This window comes from Dinoponera quadriceps, unplaced genomic scaffold (assembly GCF_001313825.1).
Source record: "Dinoponera quadriceps isolate SergipeBrazil2010 unplaced genomic scaffold, ASM131382v1 scaffold2183, whole genome shotgun sequence".
Classification (NCBI taxonomy): domain Eukaryota; kingdom Metazoa; phylum Arthropoda; class Insecta; order Hymenoptera; family Formicidae; genus Dinoponera; species Dinoponera quadriceps.
The window spans coordinates 851,863-866,471 of NW_014556922.1; the positions used below are offsets into that span (position 1 = coordinate 851,863).

At 48.4% G+C, this 14,609-nt stretch overlaps 1 protein-coding gene across 1 annotated transcript in view; it reads right to left on the minus strand.

Moving 5' to 3' along the window:
* LOC106748384 overlaps window positions 1-14,609 on the minus strand; it is a 154,400-nt gene that overhangs the window by 15,911 nt on the left and 123,880 nt on the right. Inside the window, exons 2-3 of the mRNA XM_014626839.1 lie at window positions 6,365-6,498; window positions 3,051-3,154 (exon numbers count right to left, since the gene is read on the minus strand). Of these exons, the coding sequence (XP_014482325.1) occupies window positions 3,051-3,154; window positions 6,365-6,498 (238 nt within the window). The remainder of the gene's footprint in view (window positions 1-3,050; window positions 3,155-6,364; window positions 6,499-14,609) is intronic.

Consider the following 14,609-nt stretch of genomic DNA (forward strand, 5'->3'; position numbering starts at 1 on the left):
CCCGGATACCCGCGATATATATCAAAATGATCTATCATTGTAATTTCAAAGTACGAGCCATCGCCCGTTGGTGCTCCTCCGCTTCCTCCTCCTCCTCGCGTATATCTCGCGGAGTGAACGGTAAGGAACGGCAGGAATACAAAGTGAAACGAATGGCCAGCGGGAACAACAACAACGTGATTATCCCGGCGACCGGAATATCCCAGGCTTCCCTCCCACATTTATCGGGAATGCTCGAAAAACAGCGGCGCGTCACGACGCTACCGATATTTTTCCTTGCGAAAACGTCCGACGGAAGCGATCGGCGATCCCGTCCGCGATTGGCGATCGGCGTTATAGCGCGTCTCTGGCGTATCGCGCGAGTGTGTAAACTTTCGCACTTCGTAAAAATAGAAACGCTTTGCATCTCCGTCGCGCGCGCGCACACACGCTGGTCTATTTTACTTGCGCCAGCACTCCGTGAAAACGGGGCAGCGCTGCAATTTTTTTTTTTCATCGCGCGCTGCCCCCGCGCTCGTTCGCTCGCTCGAACGCGCGGGCGTGCGCGCGCGCGCACGATCTGTCCCTTTTCGTTTATCGTTATTTCCATAGCAGTCGATGGTGTTTCGATAGTGTTCGGTAGTATTTCAATATCAAGCCGGCTCAGAAGTATTCCGGGGCCGATATACCTTTGAAGCCGGCTTGTACCCCGGGAATCGATACTCCCGCTCTGCCGCCGCGTTGCCAGCGAACGAAAAAATGCAGCAGCCCGGTGCACCGTGCGAGAGCGATTATCGGAGACGAGAGACGTACGGACGTGCGGACGGATGGACGAGAGTGGACGGGCGAACGGTTTGACTTTGCATGAATGCGCAGATGCGGGTGCAACAGCTTGCGTAACGTGGCCGACAAAGAGCAAAAGGGAGCCTTCGCACAGCCATATTGCCTCCTGTCAATCACAACGGCGCGCGGCATACACACACACACGTACGCACACGCACGCACCTCGTCCTCTCTCTCTCTCTCTCTCCGACCCGCACTGGCGTTTTCCACGATGCACGTCGCGCTCAAAGCGGCAAATGGTGTATATACCGCAAACGGCGATGTAATGCGATGTACGTTACGTCTCGGCGACGGGATCGCGTTTCGCGACTTAATTAGCCGAAGCGGCGGAATCGCGCCGAGAAGGGAAGTATTCGGTCGGTACGTGAGTGAGAGAGAGAGAGGAAGAGAAAGAGCTCTATTTCTTTATTTTCTATTTTTTTTTTCGTCTCTTTTTTTACCTTTAAAGCAAATGTCGGTATAAGCGTCGTTCCCGGAAGCTACGTTTCATTGCGTCACAAAATTACGTGATACGACTTATCAAGGCACAAAACGCATGCCAACACGCATAATTATATACTATCCGATACGTTATTTGATACATTAATTATACGTTATATATAAAATACGGCATATGTAATACTTACGTAAACATAATTATGTATCGAATGATAAATGATAATTTCTTGCAAAGTGAAAAATTAGCAATGAAGAAGTGGAAATTGTAAGTTGAAAAAATTAACATATGCATAGATGAATATAGAGGCAAAAATTTCATAAAAACGTTGTTGAAACATTATCGAGATCCGGATAATACACAAAGATTTAAGAATACCGCGTTTTCGAAATAGTGTTTCTCTTTGAAATTTAATAAAAACGGAACACGATAGTCCTTGAAATTAGTGATGTCAATTTCAACTCGAGTCTTTCAATAATTGAGTACACACAGCTTTCAGACGTTATTATTATCTGTTATCGCTAGGAAAATCAATAATTTGTAACATTTGAAATTAGCCATACACTCAGTTGCTGAGAAATATTCGGATACTCAGGTAGTAAAAATTGATAGTACTACTTGAAATTCCACATTGCCGTCACCGCTGACGATCATTCCGACACGGTAACTCGCGGTGCTCAAGTATCGCATATTCATGCGTCTTACTTTTTACATTAGATCAGATCAATTTAACGAAGTTAAAAATAACGGGCAATGTCATGACACGCCGGCGGTAAAAATTGTTACAATCGTAATCGCATGTACCGACATGGTTTTATGATGTTACGTGGGAGATCGCGAGACCTTCGCGCCGCGCCAGGTGTGAGCACGATGCAACGTAATTTAATTATTCATTCATCTCATGTAACATTATAATTTTTGCTTCTACACTAATTTTAAACACTTATCCTCATCGTCGTGTGTCGCGTGTAAAACATCGATAATGAAAGCCGCGAATTAAAATCAATGAGCAAAGTTATCGTATGCACGTAAAAAAGCGCAAATTAAAAGTCGATCGCGCGAAAGATTATTACGACAGAAATATTCCGAATGCAAAAGATTACGAAGGGAAATGTGGCGAGTCCATATCAACTTACTCGAAGTAATCCTGCTCAATTCAGATCTTCCGTATGGCATCCACCGACATATGTTATGTATATACGTCAAGTTAGAAGAAATTATTGTATTATGAGATATCTATATACTTGCACATACGAAGTTTATAATGAAATATTTTGGAAACGATAATGATTAGTGAAATTTCTGTTACGCACTGCTAACTAGTTCGATTAACTTTCGTATCGTGTATATATTACAGGTTTATCTTGTATTTAATCAAGCGCTCGAACCACTTTGGTGAATTGAGAAAAATCAAGAACAGCGTGTGACGTCACCTGCTCTGCTCGCTTCGACGTTTAAGACTGTGCGTTGTGACTGTGAGCGTGCCTAAGTGTTATTGAAGGTCGCGCGACCTTCAAAGCGCTGAGTCGTGTTTCAGCAACATGATTTAATGATTTATCTTATATGCGACGGTATAATATTCTATCTTATACTGATTTCTGATCCGCTCACGGTGCGAAAGATTGATAGTAAAAACCGCAAATGTACATTAATAAACGAAGTGATCGCAACGCGAATGCCTACGTGAAAAAATCACGAATTAGAAATCAATGGCGCGCGGATTATCGCGTCGGAAATATCCCGACCGCAGAGGATTACGAAGAGTTAATATTGCAAGTCTCTATCGACATACCATTGAAGTGATCTCGCTCGATTCGAATCCTCCGTGCTGCATCCACCGAAATCTCGTTCTCCGCAACGACGTCTGTGTCTGCGCGACCGCAAGCTCTGCCGAATCTGAAGCAGAAAACAGTTTTCTCGGTTAGTAAAATTGTCAGAGGGCCTGCACGATCTTGATTATTCGGGAACACGGAGCGGTATTCAGTACGGAGATACTGAACTCCGCATATTTCTTTCTAAGATCATGAAAAATAAAATGTATCATCCTTGAATTTTCCGTGCGCTCCCGCTACTCGCAATAAGCCCGCTATTATGAACGCGAATGCGCGCAGGATCCTAATCGGTCTCTCGCGTTTTAATTAATTGAGAAAAAACGAGAACAGAGCACGACATTGCTCACGTTGCATTCACTCTGCCCTCTAAGATTTTTATGACTGTGAACATACAGCGCACGTGTATCATTATTAAAGGTCGTGCGTCCTTCAAAGCGCTTGATCGTGCTGCAGCACAACGCATTAAACGATTTACTGAATTATATATGTACGAAGTAAGAAATGATATTCGAAGCTTCGGTTCTTTGAAGCTTCGAATATCTAAACCTTCGTCACATTATATCCAAATAATGAAATGTGAAAAATCGAACATTCGGATATTCGAATATTTAAATATTCGAAACTTCATTAACTGGAAAGCGTGTTCGTTTTATAAACATAGTAAATAGTATTTACTGACCTAAAGAATGTAATTTTTCTTGCGTTACGTTATGTTGTTACATGTCATGGCAAAATTTGCATTTATTTTAAAATAAAGTTATGAGAATTGTTGTTTGTTAATTGTGCTTTCCTCATTCATTTTGTTTTAAAGTAGACAATATAAATTTCAGAATTGAATTAAAGATACTTATCCAACTTAAACAACTCACACACACACGTACATACAAGACGTCTTAGGATATCGTAATATTATCTGGGTTAACCTAATATTCTCTAATAGCACAACGTTTCATTGAACTCTTCAAACTTAATTCTATTAATTTTCGATATTTCAAATCTTTGAATAGAATTGGAAGTTTCAAATAATTTGACTTCAAATCTTCAAATTGTCGAATGTCGAAATATACCGAAATTTCAAAGTTTCGAATATATCGAATAATACTACCCTTAATTAGATATTACGTTACATTTATAATACTCCATTCTATACTGACTTTTACGTTCGCAAAAAATCAATAATAAAAACTGCGAATAAATACCAACGAGCGAAGCAATCGCCCATGCGAACGCCAGTGTTAAAAGTTCGCCAATTAAAAAACGATCGATTCGATTATTTCGACAGATATATATCTCAAAGGAAGGATTCCCAGAAAAAGTATAACGAGCCAGTGAATCTTCCCTCGTGCCGATCATCCTTTTCCAGACTCGAGCCGGATCCTTCGGTCGCTCGAACTGCAGCTACCACGCGATGTTCTACCTTTTAGTCCTACCTTAAATCTAATTTGATTCTACATTAAGTTTTCAAAGATCTCCTTTATTATGCTCCTTCGATGCTACAAGTAGGCAAGCTATTGCTGTATTTTTGAATACACTTCAAGACTTAACGTAGAATCAAAAATTTCGTCTCGGATGCCGCTTGTGCGATGTCTGTCTGAAACTTGTCGGAGAATACGAGCGGCGAGATAGCGGCCGCGATACGGCGATTTCCATTGGGATTCTCGATATCGCGCGTTTCATTTCAATTTCATATCGCGACGCATCACGCGTACAACCCGTGGCTGTTGTGTAGCGTAAGCGCGACACGTCTGATGTCAGAGAGATTTGTCGCGATCGTACCTTCCCGCGTAACTTGCCCATCGTACATGCAGCCGCGGCATTCCGTTCCGTAGCGCGCATAGGAAATCGGAAGAGATCTTAGGTACTATATCTCGAGCAGGATCGTTTGTTTCGGCGGACCGTTTAGCCAATTGCCGCAACAAAAGGCCCTCCTCGCTTCGCGGAGGGGTTGTTTGTAGCTGGAGTAATGGCCGCCGAGGTAACCCTCCTCCTCCTCCTCCACCCTCCTATGGGCCTTCTCCATCGACTGCCTCGTGTAACCTCCCCTTCATTCCTCCTCTACCGCGACGAGACAGATAGAGAGAACGAAACCAAAGGGAGAACGAGGGAAGGACAGTCGATCGCGCTGGCATCGCAGGGAAAGAGAGAAAGGGAGATATAATGTAAATAGCAGATAAAGATAGAGAGAAAGAGAGAGGGAGGGAGAGAAAGAGAGAGAGAGAGAGGGGGAGGGAGGGAGACCAAGAGGGAGACCGAGAACTCGATCTACCCCTATGCCTGGGCATTCCGCGTGGGTGCAGGCTTGTAGGTAGATAGGGGGGCGGGTAAATCCGAGCAGGAAAGCAGCGCGGCGCGTTCGAGAATCGGGGATTTATTCGGAAACTATTGCACCAGGGGGTGGTGAGTGGTGGTGGTCCCGATAGGTGTAGCGTAGGAATATAGGTGGTGGCGAAGAGTCCGGAGGGTGTGCAGGAGCGAGAACGAGGATGACGCGGCCGGTGGTGCAGGAGGAGGGAGAGGGTGGCGGCGGCGGCTGCCGAGCTAAATGCTTCCGCCTCCTGTCTCCTCTCTTGCCGCTGGCACCGTCGTTCGGCACCGTAGATTCCCTCTAAACAGCTCGAAAACGCTCAAACGTAATATATTATCGGACGTATACGGACCGCCGGCGTATTTATCTGGGCGCACGGGGTAGCGCGCCCGGCATGGCGGCGGTTGAGAGAGGGAGCCGCCGTAAAGCTGCCAGCGCAAAGTATTGCATAAATAAGTGCGCTGGCGAAATATTCATGGCCGTGCCAAACCATCCTTCCACCGCACCGCGCACACCGGTCCTTCTCTCTCTCTCTCTCACTCACTCACTCACTCTTCCTCCCGTTCTCTCGCTATGCGCGTCTCTCTAGAGCTCGTCGACCACCGCAGACCTAGTCTCCTTCGACCGTTCGTCCCTTCCTTCCCACCGTCGTCCTACCCACCTACGAGCGGCATCAACCTCCACCTTCGCCCGGGTATATCCCACATCGTTCCTATATAACCAACCCCCGAAAAGCGCGGATCTATTCATGAGCGTCTCTATCAGTACCCGGTGCGCCGATAAATTTACTTTCCTCCTCGGCGCTTGTGCCGCCGAGGATGCCCGGTAGTGGAGAAGAAGGGCGTATTTACGTAGAATCTAACCTAACCTGACCCGTCGGCCCGCGAAGCGTCGGGCGACGATCGCGCGCGCGGCAGACACGCGCTCATAAATTTCGCGGAGGAGGATACTCAAATCGTCGTATCTTACGTCGTGCGATCCTCAGGATCCCGTTTGATCGTCCACCGTTTGGGGAAACTGCTCGACGACGCCACGGTGTATGCGTATCCTCGACTCGGGGCGATCGGAAGTGAAGCGAGGCAACAACATGGCGATCGCGCGAGCTTCCGCGATTCGCGCGCGTCCGATAACGCCGCCAGCGCCGCTGGCGGTACGCGCGGGTACCACCGCGCTTCTCGCGCCAAGTATTCGCGCTAATGCACCGTCGCGGCGATCGTTTTCTTATTCGTAACGCACAACTATCGGATCGTCGTTTCCGTTGCCGGCGCGTCTCGCCGCGAGAAGAAGAAACGCCGTTAAGGCCGGTGATTGAGATTCACGTCGCTAACTATTAATGAACGTGCGCGCACGGTTCGATCCTCCACGCGCGCCGCAAAAAAGGAGGACACGTCCGCGCGATTCGAATGACTCTCTTGTTCCGAAAACACAGTGTCGCCTTAGCCGAGGCCATTACACGGCCGAGTAAAGGAGCGTAAGAATGCGGAGCGGGAGACGGAGAGAGAGGATGAAGGTGGGTATCACAACGTGAAGAAGAGAGAGAGTGCATGTATGTGTGCGTGGGTGAGGGAGAGAAAGAGATGAGCAACAAAGGGACGATAAGTCTCGCGGCTATGTTCGTTTGAAGAGAGGCACGGAGAGAAGGAAGGAAGGAAAGAAAGAGAGAGAGGGAGGGAGAAAGAGAGGCGCTCTCCGGAGAGAGCTCCTCCCGATTGTCGTGCGTACGGATATAAACGTAGGCAAGAAAGCGAGAGAAGAAGGGTGATTAATCTTGCGGTCTTCCACGTCTCAAGGCGCGGACGTGCGTTATTGATGGAGACTTCTTTCGACCTCCATCTTCGCCGTGCCTCTCCGAGACGCGTTCGCCCCCTTCGCCGCCGTCTTTTTCTCGCTCCACCCTTCTGCGAGAGGTTCCCTTCTGGTGGCCGTGCGACAAGCGCGCGGCGTGTACGGCCTAAGCACTCCGCATGGTATCGGCCGCGTGACCCTGAGGAGGGTGGCACCACCTCGCCGATGCGCGCTCGTTCGCCGCGATCGGCTATTTTTGCCGTGCAGTCGCCTCTCCTCGCTTGTCGAACGTTTCCGCGAAGGTGAGCAAAGCGAGGCGTGTCGAACGCCTCTACTTCCGTTGCGCCAATTCGTCGGCGAAGCCGTTCGGTATATGCATCGTCATTATCCGGTTGATAACAGCGCAGTTATACCCGGCGACTCATCCGGTATACTCCCGACGTGGACGAATAAGTTGACTCCTCTCGGGAAGGGGTTGACGACCGCATCGTTTCTCTTCATCCGCAGCTGTAAGCCGAAGAAAGAGGCAGGGCGGTGTGGGTTACGCGCTTTTTCTACCGCGCGTCATTAATATCCGTTGCTGCGACGCCTCCTCGCAATTTGTCAACATCTGATATTTAATTTCACGCCCTTTTACTTCAACCATATGTACGATACATGCGCGCGTCGCAGGTGTAAAACGCCGGCGGAACGTTTACACACTCGCCGCGCGCCGTATGCGAAACACCGCCTCGAGAACGCTGCTTCCTGGCGCGCTTCGCAATGCCGATTCGCGTCGATTGTCCGCGTTCGCCGAGCGAACCCTCAAATCACGCGATAAAACAACGCGATTAGGCGGAAACGTCAACCTGGAAACCCGGCGGAAACGGCCGCATATTCCCAAAGACAAACAACCAATGTCGCGCAGTCGACTCCCGATATCCTCCAGTAATGCGCAACATGTGTTTAACTTGAGCCCTACTTGCACCCCGGGGAGAAGTTAGCTGTCGAAGTCGATACCAGGAGTGTTCATGGATTTAGCTGTTGCAGCGGCAAAGATGCCTCGAAACAATCTGCATGTCGAGGAAGTCGCGACGTTTTCGATCGAGATAAACTTTTAGCGAAGAAACCTTTCCAGAGAACTGTAATTATCCCGGTACTGCACAACTGCTATGTTTCCTTTCGTATGGTTAATGCGATCACGCGACGTTTTGTTCCATCCGAGGGAATCCCGTCGGAAATACCGAGCGAACGTTGCTCGAACACGGCCTTGAGTTCGGGGAACACGAAACGATTTCTTCGACGAGGAGGGCATCTTTCACGGTTCGAGTCCTCCTTCTTTTCTTCTCCCTCTCTCTTTCCTTCCTTCTTTCTTTTATTCTCTCCGCTTGCTTTTCGCTCGTTGCTGATACACCGACGCTGGTAACAGCAAGTAGGTATAAACGTACTAGCAACCGGAAGATAATAGACGGCCGAGCGTCTCCCGGGTGCCGTTAATCATCGGGGATGAGGCCTGTACGTGGTGAGGTTCGACGCGAAACCGCGGGTAATACGACGATGGTGCGGGAGGGGAGGACCGGCGGAGAGGAGGTTTATGGCGCTAGACGGTCAGCTCCTGGCGAAACGGAAGTGACCGCACACCGAAGCAATAGGATATATCCCGCGGGTCCGTTGACGGACACTGCCGGTCGCAGTCGGTGAATGGAGGAACCTCCCGAGTCGAAATGTTGAACCTACTTTCGAGTCACTTTCTGAAAATTCCATTTAACGCCCAGCCCATATCAACCTCGTTTGATTCTATTCAGCCATCCCAGCTGAAACTGTAGCTCTATTTTCAACTTCAATATTCCAATGTGATGAAGATAGCATTAAAAATTCAATGTGTAGAATTAAAGGTTCAAAAAAGAAATTAAAAAGCATCGGTATCGTCAAGGTAGGTCGGTTTTTATTAGCCTATAGGCCGTCTAAGTGGGCGCAAACTATCTACTATTAAGAACGTCAGAGTGACATGGAAATTTCGACTAGGGTTCTTTACTCCAGTGTCAGCGCGGCCGACATTAGAAGATCGGTAATACAGACGGCATACGCGACGCCGAGCTCGCACGAAGACGGGCCTCCGCAAGACGAAGCGTTAACGACAGCGGACGAAAAAGCGGTCATTCGCGCGCTTTATCGCGAGACTGTGTCTCGCGCGTTTCGCAAATGGCCGCGATGTATATCACCGCGCGATGCAACGGGCGAAACGAACGTAACGCAACGTAACGCGAAATGCGCGCGAATAATTTACGTTTATTACGCAAACAGAGCGGCGTTACGGCTGATCGTATATCAGACGGAGATCCTTCCCCCCGGTTTTTACGCGAACTCGCGCCGAATATATTTACGAGAGCTTCCGCGAGGCTCGAAATTTCTCACCGAGCCCTCATCTCACTCTCCGCGGAACGACGATGAAGCGCATTGCTCCGGCCAATTACCGATCGCTACACGGCGACGCGTGAAATTAATATCCGAGCGAGGAGAGAACTTTGCCCTCAGACGTGTGTAAAACCGAGTCCCGCGGAGGACGACGTAGCGCGGCGCGATTCGCGGTGGAGTATCAGCGTGTCAGGCGGGATCGCCGGTGTGAAACACAATTGGTATTAATGCGGGCGGGGTGCAAGGACGAGATAAATGATGACTCGCTTTCAGCCTTTTGCTCCTTTTCCATCCGAACGGAAAATGGATATTAATGGGGGGGCCGCGGCCGCGTTGGCGGTCAGCGCGTAGATACGGCGCGCGCCCGGCGGACTTCGGGAACAGCGGGGGTGTTTCCACCGCGATGTGTGCACGCCGCATAAACGTACGAGCGTGTCTCAGCGAGTTAACCACGCCGGGCGTCGCGGATAGACTCATCAGCCTGGACATGGCCCGCTGATTATATACGACCTCGCGGCTCATTATTGCGGCTCTAAAAGCATCCGCCGCTTTACGCTGAATCGACCGGATTTCGTCTAACGTGATTAGCGCTGTTCGCGCTCGCGCGAGACAATCCGCGTTACCACATCCACGCGATTAGCATTACATCATTCTACGCGAGCGCGCTCGCTCGCGCGTGGACGGTTTTCGGTTATTATTTCTCGAAGGAATTTATCGCGTCCAGTCGCCCGCTCGCTTTCTTTTACCGTCCGGCACGTCGTACACGTGTAATTATGTTAATCGTCGTCGTTAATCGTTGATGCAGCGTCGAGGATCGGCTCTATGTATGCGCGTGCACATATGCATGCATACACGCATACATCGGGCGCTACCTTCTTATGGCCAACCGAGTACCCGTGTTACTTCATGCCACACGTGGCAGAATCGATAAATAATGTCGTTCCGCTGACCGTGACGGTATTACGAGGCGATACGCGTGAGCGAGCGAGCGAGCGAAAGCGCGGCGACGTCTCGTCCCTAATTATCGCCGTCGGCGGGTCCGACTCGTTTCCCGGTGGACGGCAATTAAGAGAGCCGCCGGCTTTGCGCGTCCTAATAAAGAACAGCGCGGAAATCAATCGAGCGTCGAAACGAAAGCTGTCATCGGCGATCTTGTTAGTGGCCCGCTCGGGATCAGCCGCGAGGAAGAAGCGAGGTCTCGTTTCTCGCCCGTCGCTGCACACGAAAAGAGGCGGGGAGCCACGATTGTAACCCAGGGATTCACGAAGAGCATGAGGAAAAGTATCGGACCTCGGTAAAGTTGACCCCGCTTTTTCAAAATTTGACCAAAAAATGAGCAGAATTCTGTTTGACCCCTTCTAGAGTTCGAAAGTTCTTGATCGATTTTAGAAAAGTCCCGTTGATTAAGGGGATCCTGCAGCGGTCTTGTTTCACCGCAAATTTGTTAGTAAATAGCGAGCGAATTATAAACTTTTTCCCGTTTTTGGAATAAATTCAACCCTCCTTGCTTACATTAACGTGTGTGTTGTAATTGTGCAAAAGGATTTTTAATTCTGTGCAGGAATAACGAATATAACAGTAAACAAATTTACGGTAAAATACGACTCCGGGATTATTTTAACACGGAAATAATCATTTGGGGTCATTTAGACTCCAATTTAAAGTTGCTATTATTAACAAAATGTAGCATATTATCGATTGCTTTTCAATTTATTATTATGTAGGAATATTATAATAAATATAGATTTACTCGCTACTTTTTGAAAAAAAAAACGAGGTATCAAAAAAATTTTTTAAACGGAATATGCATATCAAATAGTCGTGGTCGTTTATGTAACAAAAGATAAAGTGGCTATACCCAGGCACTTCACGATTGTGTAATTTCTTTTCACTTAAAAACTTAACGCTTTGGTTCTTAAGAATAATCGATAGAATTCGTTAATTTGAAGAAAACATACTATTAAATTCCTGTGAAGGTAAGTTACATCAGAACTACTAAGATACAACTATCTACGATTTGTCCACAAAAAAAATTCTTTCTCCCGTCATCTTAAAACGTGTTGCAATCAAATAAAAATACTTCACATAGTTCTCCGAAGAGTTCTATTGATTATTCTTCAAACTCGATGCGCCAAAATTTAAGGTAAAAAAATTATGGCATTTTAAAGTCACACGATCATGAAATTGCTCCCGTACTTTTATATATGATGTTTTGACAGCTTTGGTCGACGAGACTTTTTCTAAAATCGAGAACTAGAATTTTTTTGGAGGACAAATAGAATCTTGTTCATTTCTTTCTAAATTTGAGAAAAGTGGGGTCAACTTCACAGAAGTGGCGACCGGCGTGAAGACCCCGAGACCGCTTCAGGATCGAAATGACGAGACGCACATGAAGTACGCTTCGAAAATCGTTGTACTTGAAGATAATGCCGGGAGAATCCGCGTATCTATACACGCGCCGAATCGAGTGTAACCGTAGGGACGCGCAGCGGTCTCGGGAGATTTTAAATGTGTATATCGGATGGCTACCGGTATAAAGTAGTGGGCAGCCGGGCCACCGCGTAGCGATAAGCTAATGCGTTCCGTGCTTCTTTAATGAGGTTGATTGGCGGTTGTGTGAGAGACCAAGCCGCGCTCCAACGTTTTCGTATCGTCCAGGCCCAAAGTGTTCGCCTCTGTTTCGGCCTCGCTTTACAGATTATTACTTACTTAAAAAACTGTCAACGCGATGACTCCCCCCCCCCCCCCCCCNTCGAAGCGGCTTTCGAGCCGTGTATTCCTGTCCAACACATCGGAGAGCTGTACACGTGAGAAGGAAAGAGAGATAGATTTGACGCATTTGCATCGTGAACGGTGCGTGATGGCAACGGTTACTCAGAAACTTATCGCTTTCCAGTGTCCACGGTGTCTAATTTCAATTTTGCGTTAATGAATAACACCGGAAGTATCCTCGCGTGGCGGAGATAACATTATCGTTCGTCGTGGCCCCACTTCGCAAAATTGAATCCGATCTGCCTCGATGCAGTAGCCCGCAGATCGCGTCCCGCGATTGGTAGCGGAAATATAAGAAAGGAGAAGACGGGACACGGGTCTGTGCCTATCGACCGGTGGAACGTGTATCCCCGCTCGCACGCGAGTAATTACGCGCTTGTAGCGTCGTGAGAATTTATTCGAATTTATGTACGACGAAGAGGACGAAGACGAAGGGGGCGGCCGAGGCGGCGGTGTCTGGTTTCGTCGTCGACGCGTTCCTACGCATCCACCGGCTCGGTATTTTTATAATTGACCGACAGCACGTGAAAGGGCAGAGGGAAAAAGGAAGAAAGAGTGAGCTAGAGAAAGAGGGGGAGAGAAAGACGGCGATTTACGGTTATGACCGAGCGTTCGCGCACGAATTAGTATATAAGCATTATTATCAGGGTCATTCGTCACGCTCGCGCTGCCGGCGTATCTCTATTTTGCGTGGGCGAGTTCGGCGAAAGAAATAAGCAAGCGGAGGGGTGGAATGAAATGCCATTTTGCAATACGCGGCCGCCGAGAGAGTGTCCCGGTAGTCCGCGATTGCGTGTTCACGAGCGTGTTTCATGCCGATGATCGAAGCTGCCTGCCTGCCCGCCGGTCGTCGACGGTCTAACAAGCGTGCCGCGAACGTTCTTACGAGCGAGCCCGCTTTATAAGAGAGGCCGTAGTCACTCTCTCGCGAAACAATGAGCCGGTATAATTAACCGATGGTCGTCGGCCGATGTACGGTGTCGGCTCTGTCGTCGACATCGTCGACTTTCACCTCGCCGATGCGAGAAATAATTGAGCACGAGAAGAAACGCGTCCTGCGCGCCACGCTCGCATTTTATACGGCGTAATGACCGATTGCGCATGAACGGATGCACGCACGCACGCGTGTACCGACACTGATTCGCGCAATATCCGGCGATTTAAGATACATACGCGCGATCGTCGCATGAGCGTCGATCGGCCTGCGAATAACGCGGTCATTTGTTTCCGTAATGAGGAAGTGCGGTGGCCTTCGTGTCGCATTTATTTCATTACCGGTTTGCGGGCAGCAGACTGAAAGGCCGGATCGTTGCGAGAGTACAACACTCACTCGCGCAGCGCGTAAAATATATACATTCGCGTGTTCGCGACGAATAATATCGTTGCGATCACGAGCATACCGGTATCGATGTTAGTCATTCCAGCTAGACTTTCATTAGGCTACTGAGTGTACACCGAGCCAATTAACAATTAATTGACAACGTAAACTTGCCCCAAGGACAGATTAATTTGCTGTAAGAACAAAATAATGTTTTCCTACATTTACTTAAAATTCGTTCTTAAAGCAAAATAATTTATAGATTCGGCAAAATAATCCAGCGAATGGCGATTAGCACTCCTAACAAATCGTCTCGCTGACCACATAGTAACGTGGCAGATTTTGCTGCGACCGCATAAAATTTGCCATACTGACAAATTATTTTTCCTCGTAACGTAATTTATTCGTGCATTTTTCCTCGCGTACGATTTCTCCGACGGACTTGTTGTGCTCGAAAAAATTTCGTACGTTTAAGCGAAATTTCCGTTGACTCTGCCGATTTGTTCTCTCAGCGCACCCAGCTTTAGGCACCGCGCGGGCGCTCGTTGCACGCCTGATGTCTGTCGCAACAAAGCCAACGGGTCCTTGACTCATCTGGCTCCCGAGCCTGCGTATATCTCTGTCCCGCTGTAATTAACTCGGATAAGAATTCGTTTATGCCTCGGCCTACGCACAACGTCTCTTCCGCCTGCCTGACCGGTCAGGCTCGGACGCATTTCCTATCTGATCGCCTGTTTCATTGCCAACTGTTCTTCGTCGCACATCGTGCGCATACCCCCGCGACGATAATCTGTCGCCATTATATTCTTGCCCCATCAGACGTTCCTCGCAATTTGTTTAGACGCGCTCGAAGGACACACGCCTGGCGGCCAATTCGCTTAAGTGGCGGTCCAACGGCCGTGCTTACGCGTTTGATGAATCAACGCGGATCATAGGACGGTAACG